General features: G+C 35.3%; 1 protein-coding gene across 2 annotated transcripts; it reads right to left on the bottom strand.

Annotated features, from left to right (window-relative positions):
- Positions 1 to 533: 533 nt before the first annotated feature.
- Positions 534 to 6,414, bottom strand: LOC145635596 (3-hydroxyisobutyryl-CoA hydrolase-like protein 3, mitochondrial). Of its 2 annotated transcripts, none has more exons than XM_081686908.1 (10): positions 6,119 to 6,414; positions 3,810 to 3,911; positions 3,320 to 3,372; positions 2,606 to 2,740; positions 2,416 to 2,512; positions 1,990 to 2,119; positions 1,455 to 1,633; positions 1,181 to 1,308; positions 992 to 1,093; positions 534 to 855 (listed from the first exon to the last, which is right to left on the bottom strand). In XM_081686908.1, exons 1-10 carry the CDS (start codon positions 6,351 to 6,353, stop codon positions 754 to 756), a joined length of 1,263 nt encoding a protein of 420 aa, XP_081543034.1. In that variant the 5' UTR covers positions 6,354 to 6,414; the 3' UTR covers positions 534 to 753. The 2 variants fall into 2 exon arrangements, with proteins under 2 accessions (XP_081543034.1, XP_081543033.1); XM_081686907.1 differs by lacking the exon at positions 3,320 to 3,372 and adding an exon at positions 3,567 to 3,631 and having other exon boundaries at positions 6,119 to 6,413.
- Between the last annotated feature and the right edge of the window lie 851 nt (positions 6,415 to 7,265).

Raw genomic sequence — 7,265 nt, 5'->3', positions numbered from 1 at the left:
CCAACAAATTTTTATTGTTTTTTTTTTTTTTTTTTTTTTTTTGTTAATTTTAGTAAAATTCTTTTAATAAAAAACTTTTAGTTTTTTTTTTTTATTTTGTTTTGAGATTAGGACATGAAAATTTTGGCTTTTCAAATCCCAAAATATGTGCAAGAACACTTTCTTGATTTCTTTTTTCTTTCTCTTTTGTGGAAAAATTAAAACAAAACTGTGTTGAATTTCTTAAATTGGTAAAATAAGATGTAAGATTTTAGGGTTTTGCTGATTTGTTGAGTATGGCATTAAAAAACTAAATGGAAATTGGTAAGAGTAGTGTTTAAGCTTGAATGCAAGCTTAATTAGAGGCGAATTACACTTCTGATGACAAATGACTAAACTACAATTTGAATTCCCTGAATATTGAGAATAGCTTGATTTTTTGTTCAAGGTTTTTCACTCCATCTAATAACTTACTATTGACAACTACTCTGTATGTTACTGTGATAAATCAACAGTACTGCATACAAAAACTTTATATACTCTCGTAGTTCACATTTCACAACGATGCAAATCCCTGAAAATGACAGTGCAAATTGGACTCAGAATTCATATTACAGAAGGATATATAATTCCTGTTTTTGACAAATGCTGTTCGTTTATTCATTAACCTGGATTGATTATCAGAGTTACAAATGTGCCTCATATGGATTTTAAAAAGATGAGTTATTCTAAATCACACAGCTTAGACACCTAATGACTTGATGGAGCTTCCAATTAGACCTTCAATTCTTCAGTGCTGGGCTCCAATGGCTCAAAAAGGGTCTCCACTTCTTGTGCATTGACTTCCTCAACACTAGGTGGCTTCCACTTTGGATTCTGCAAGTAATAAGTATATCATCTATGTTAGAGACAGAACAATCTATCCTCATTGACTGGTGTCTGGTGGTGCAGCACTTGCAAACTTGCAGATTGTGTAATAAACAACATAATTCGAATGAATAAAAGTACAGACCTGATCCTTGTCAACCAAGACGGCACGGACACCTTCAGCAAAGTCTTCTCTCAGAGAAGATCTAAGAGCAATTCTATACTCCAGTTTCATCACTCCACTCAACTACATATCAAGGAACAAAGGGGAGAGCAAAAATTAGATTTGCACCAAGTATGCATATTAAATTTGAATGAGAAACTTCTTACTCACTTTTGATAAATTAGCATCGTTACTTCTGAGGCCTGATGCAACTTTAGCAAAGTATTTTTGCGTTAAGCTGAGAGAGAATGGAGCTCCTTTGCCAAGCCCTTCCAAGGCCTCCTTAGCCCATCCAGCCACTACTCATCAAAACACAATAATTCAAGAGAGGGAACATTTGACCCAAAAGGATTACAGGAAGGTGAACAAACATATGTACAAGATGAACGTTGACCTCCTCCATTAATCACAAAAGAAAATGCTGTAGAAAAAATAAGTAGCTTACCTACGCCATCAGAGCTTTGTTGATGCTTTTTTAATTCTTCAATTATCTCACTGATTGACTTGTTTGCATCAAAGGTAGAAGTAATATGGGGCAAGAGTGCCTTCAGCTGTGGCTCAGACTCTGGCTGGGAGCTGTATTTTGACACTAGTGTCGCTATGTCCTGGTCAGGATCCTCTGAACTGTACAATTTTTTGAGAAAACAAAATACATAAATGAGTTTAAAACATGACTAGCATGTGTACTTCAGAATAACCTTACGTAATTTTCAGATTTAAGCTCAACAATGATGCCAAAAGATATTGAAGGATCAGAAGACACCAGTGAGGACTGAGGAGTTACATAACTAAAAACAGAGGCTTTAACAGATTCAGTTAGTCAAGTGGTCAGAACTCATAATCATGCATGCATAGTACACATGCAGCAACTCATGAAAGTAGATTGTGAGAATAATTCCAACTCTTAAGACTTGCCAGATAAACAAACATATAAAGCTTCAAAAATAAGTGAACAAATTTAAAAGGCAGTCTCTACATACAATGTAGACGCCAACAATGATTCCTTCAAGGAACCAAGGTTTCCTGAAGGCACATAGTGCGTTCCCAGGCCAACATATAAAGCATCAGCTGGATTAGATATTCTTTTACCAGTCATCCCAAGATAAGCACCTGCAGAAATAAATTAAGATTGAAGTCATAAATAAAGCAACAGTGGAATGGATAAGAAGCAGATGTAATAGGAACAGATATAGACATCAGAGAATTTATGTGCTTCTTGATTGAATTAACAGCACTTGTTACATTGGGACTCTAACAAAAGTTGAGAGCCAAAAGCTCAAAAAATGTGCAGAAGTTTCATTGGGCCATTTTAAGAAACACTAGATGCAGCCTTTTCTCATCATTTTCATCATTCTAATTACTTGACCCAAGGTGCTAGTGAAATAATGAGTAGCAAACAAACTTACCAACTGATCCTTCTCCAGGACTTTTTGCAGCTATGTATGAGAACCCCACATCAGGAAACAAACCAATGCCATTTTCTGGCATAGCAAGAAGAGTTTTCTGTAACAGCAGTGCAGAAAAATGTTAAATTTATATAAACTGCATTAATTTCAAGAGATTCAGTATTAAAAAGCCAATAAGATATAACAGTACCTCTGTCACAATGCGGTAACGGCCATGTCCAGATAACCCAATACCAAAACCCATAGTTATGCCATCCATTAAACTGATGTAAGGCTTTTTGTACTCAGATATCTTGCATATCAAAGTATACTCTGCAGTGAATATCTGCCAAGACATACAGCAAAATAAGCAAAAGACAGCTAAGCAGCTTACTACAAAGAAAGCACGAGGAAAGCCAGAATCAACAGCATTACAGCGTAGTCTATGTTTGGAATTCAAGTGCTTGATGTATATGTCATATATTAGCACACACAGACACTTGAAATATGATAGAACTGGAGATTGGAGGAAATGACATAGCAGGTCAATTTTACGAGAATAATGACATCCCCTCGGAAAAGTAGTACCACCACCAGGTCAATAAGGGAAGTCCAGATAATGTAGCTCCAAACACTGTAATTTCACTTGCAACACATCTGATTACACACACACACACGCACGCACGCACACACAGAGAGAGAAATATATCTAGTGCATGCTGTTCTTAATGTTTATTATTCAATAAATTCATTTACATCAGGATGCTGAATATCTGGCAATTATCTTTGGTTACATTCTTACATACATACAGTGAGAGAGAATCAATTTCAATGTTACTATTTAAAAGTTTTTGGGCCTACTATGTAGCTTCGACAATATCATAGATCATAAAACAAGTTAATACAAATAGGAAACACAAAAGACCTCAATCACATCTGCTAATTTGTTTTTTGTAATGATCTGCTTCACATCACCACCTGCAGATTAACTGGTATTTCAGGTTATAAATCCAGAGGAAACATCGGTTTTAATTCAGTATAAGCAATTTCTTAAACATAAAACCAGAGAAAACATTTAAGAGTATCGAAACCATCAGCAGCATTTAATCATCATCGTCCCCAAAAGAGGACCCTGATGTTGCAAGAAAATTAATTTCAGAGAAATAAGAAACCTTCTGAACAAGAGGTGTGCTTTTATCCTTCTGAATTTCGGCAACAACACCTTTAATATCCATTCCTGCATTTCGAACGAATAGGTCACCTTATAACCTTACCAATTGCTCTGAAACTTGGGGATGTAACCATAGAGCAACTATCATAGTTAGAAATTGAGCTCATAAAAGCAGATGCTAGACATAAAAGAAAGGGAGGGGGGTGAATAATTGAAGAAGTTGTACTGAGTTCACATCAATTACCAGCACAAAATGCTCGAGGTGCACTACCCTCAATTAGAACACATTTCACTCTTGGATCTTCTTCCCATTGATCAAGGAAGCTTTTGTACTTAATGTCCATATCTGCAGCAAAAGGTATCCTTCATTATAATACAAAGCACATTAATACCATATAAAGCCAATTAAGTACATCTTAAATTCTTAATACTTGTGTAGCTCATAAATTGGCCAATAAAATAATCAAAAATAGATCATTTTGGCAAAAATATTATAGGGCATATATATGTAGCTCAAATAACACTTGAGTAACCAAGGTTATTAGATTTGCACTTATGCTCCTTTTTTTTTACACAATTTCATGAGCATCATGTAATTCAGATTGTGATGAGTAAGGAAACAACAATAATATTCGATTGGCATAAAGAATAGTAATGATTGATTGTAATCTTCAAGTTCAAAGCTCAGGCAAACTATAATGGGGATTCTACTTCAGTGTATTGCAATGTTTTTGCCTTCATTTTGTGCCAAATTCCCAGTTATGTCCAAATGTTGATTGTAACATTATAAAAAAAAAAAAAAAATACAGCAAGTTAGTTACATAAACCCTTAGAAGATCAGAGACTTCCGCAATAAGGACGGTGAACACAATGCCAAAGCTTACAGTTACGAATCCTGATATCATAATAAGTGCATGTCCAAATGGTGATGCTGCTAATGCACACAGGCATGTCCTAGGCAAGGGGCATGAGTACAGGACATGTGCACAAGGACAAGGCATTAAACATCCTATTTTTCGCAATTAAGGTAGCGTCTTGGCTTGCCTTAGCCCAATGCAAGGCCTAGGGAGACAAGAAATCTCAAGGCCAAGCCAAGGATGAAGGATCTCAAGACATCTTAAGGTATGATGACAAGACACCAAGTAGGCATCTCAAGACATCATAAGGCATCTATGAGATAATTCCAGACACCTAGTGCGCCTCTCAGGGCCCTTTGGGAACCCTATGAAGGACCTTGATTCATAATTTTGTCGGGTCTTAACAATGTTTGGTGAAAGCCAAATTTGAAGGCTACAATTCATGAAATCGGGCCAATTTTATAGGTTTTCGGAAGATTTTAGGGGAAGTACCTCGGGATCATATAATGTTGTTTGGACACATATATGACTACTAGTAGGTCATATAGAGTCTTGTGGCCTTGAATTAATGAAGGAAGACGTAGGTTGTAAATGACTAAATTGGCAGTTCAAAGGATAAGTGGATGGTTCATTGGTTCCAAAGTGTTCCACCATTAATGGCCTCCTAGAGTGTCACCCCGACCTATTTTCTTTCCGGGCTTGGAAAATTCGAAAATTATCCAAAACTAAAGGCTATAATTCATGCTTTGGGTCAATTTTAGGAAAATTTTTCAAAGTTGAAATAAATGCATGGGGTGTCTCTCGGAGTCATATAAGTCGGTTTGGAACCATAAGTGGCCTATCAACATCTCTTTAAAGTCCCGAGAATGAGTTTGCTCTATTTTTGGAATTAAATTGCATTAGCAATCAAGAGCTGTAAGAGATCGTTCTTTGTTTGAGTAAACATCTTGGCATTTCAGGGTCCTATTGAGGTGTTCTTGGGCTATAAATTACACCCGAACTCATTACTTATCTAATAATTTTAGGTTAACAAACAAGAGGACCTAGAATAGTAGATAAACGGCATAAACCAGACAATTCACAATATCAACACCGTAAATATTTCACCATCAAGCATGGATTCATTACATTTTCACATCGAAAATTGACGAAATCTTAAGAGTACAGTTTAAAGAAATAATTCTCATCCAACAACCGTCCATCCATCAAAATCAAACCAATTCATTTCATTTCAATGCATTCTCACACTTCCATCCTACACTAACAACCATCCCGGAAAATTACCTTAACCTCTCACAATTCAGTCATCATCACTTTAAAATACATCAATTAACATTTCTAACTTAAAATTCAATCTCTCCAGCTCATAAACACCTAAAAATTTAATTCCAGTTCTAAATTAGATAACCAAATAGTAAATTCGAGCAGATTTAATCATTAAACGATAATTAATTCGAATAAATCAAATGTGAATTAATAATTGATTCAATCTTTCCAGATGATATACACTAAAATTTCAATTCCAACTATAATTTAGATAATTAAGATTAAATTCGAGCAAATTCAATTAAAAAAATCAACTGAAAAGCATTAAACTGATAATTGCAATTAATCAGCTACTTAAATTCGAATATAACAAAAGTGAATTACAGAGTAATTATTACAAAATCAAAGAGTTGAAAGGGGGGAAAATGACCTAAATTCATGGCGTTTAGAGCTTTAGGACGATCAAGAGTGATGACGGCGACGCCATTGGGATGAACGTTGCCCTTGACGAATTCATCAGCAGCAGAAGCGGAAGCCATGATCGAGAAGCTTCGAGGAGAGAGAGATGAGTGAAGAGTTGCAAATGGAAGATAATTTGCGGATAAAAGGGAAGAAGAAGGTGATCGATTAAGGAAGAATCGAGAAAGATCTAAAATCTTCAGCATTTGACGAATTTCAATTTGTAATGTAAAACAAAGATAAAAATGAGTGGAGTGAGTGTGGCTTTGTGTGTGGGTGTCGATTGTTTGTGTTTTGTGAGTGTGACTTGAGGTCCTAACTCCGATAGCCCGATTTTCACTATTTACAGCAGTGTAAATTTTGTTTTCCCAAGGCAACTTAGAAAATCGAATTCGCCCCAACCTCGAATTCGGATTTTCGAAAAGCTAAGGAAGCAAGGCAAGCATCAGCTTATATCCTAAAAAACTTGGACTCTACTTTTTTGCACACTTAATGTCAATTTACTTTTTCAATATACTTTACTATTCTTATTTGTATTTATTAATTCCCGTGAAAAAATATCCATAAGAAACTATCAATAGGGGAAGGAGAGAGTAAAAATTATAACAAAATTATATTATGAAACTAGACATTATGACGAATCTAATGATATATTATACTACCTCCGATTTTTTTTAGTTGCAACATTTATTTATTTTATAGAGGTAAAAAAAACCAAGTCAACCATGATATGTGAATAGTGCAAAAATCAAAGTAATACATTTATAAAACGGAGGGAGTATTTGTTTAAAATTACCCATAAGTTATGAAACGTTTGGGTAACACTACCCACTAACGTTTTCCATCCTATTAACACTTTTTTTCGCCCGAAAATAAAAATTTCCGAATTTTTTACAATGTTCCTTAATACCCTCCAGTAGTCTAATTGGGTGGGTGAAACCATCCTATTTGCCTTTAAGCGACCAATTAACCGGTTTTCAACTTGCACCGATTTCATCAACTCAAGCCTACCACGACCATTTATGACAACAAATAATGATCATATATGGTTCCAAATGACATTTATATGACCATGAGATGTATTCCCTAGAATCTCAAGGCTTTTCGATACCGGGCCC

Source organism: Chenopodium album, chromosome 6, assembly GCF_948465745.1.
Source record: "Chenopodium album chromosome 6, dcCheAlbu1.1, whole genome shotgun sequence".
Classification (NCBI taxonomy): Eukaryota; Viridiplantae; Streptophyta; class Magnoliopsida; order Caryophyllales; family Amaranthaceae; genus Chenopodium; species Chenopodium album.
The sequence above is the reverse complement of the archived record's forward strand: the minus strand, read 5'-3'. Positions and strand labels throughout refer to the sequence as shown.

Bases quoted from the DNA above. Each gene is read 5' to 3' on its own strand.
- LOC145635596 (XM_081686907.1), bottom strand. From the start codon at position 6,353: ATGCTGAAGATTTTAGATCTTTCTCGATTCTTCCTTAATCGATCACCT. The intron at 3,912-6,118 runs GTCATTTTCCCC...CTTTTGCTGCAG, and splicing joins TCTAAACGCCATGAATTTAG to ATATGGACATTAAGTACAAA. The intron at 3,632-3,809 runs GTAATTGATGTG...TTCGAAATGCAG, and splicing joins ACCTCGAGCATTTTGTGCTG to GAATGGATATTAAAGGTGTT.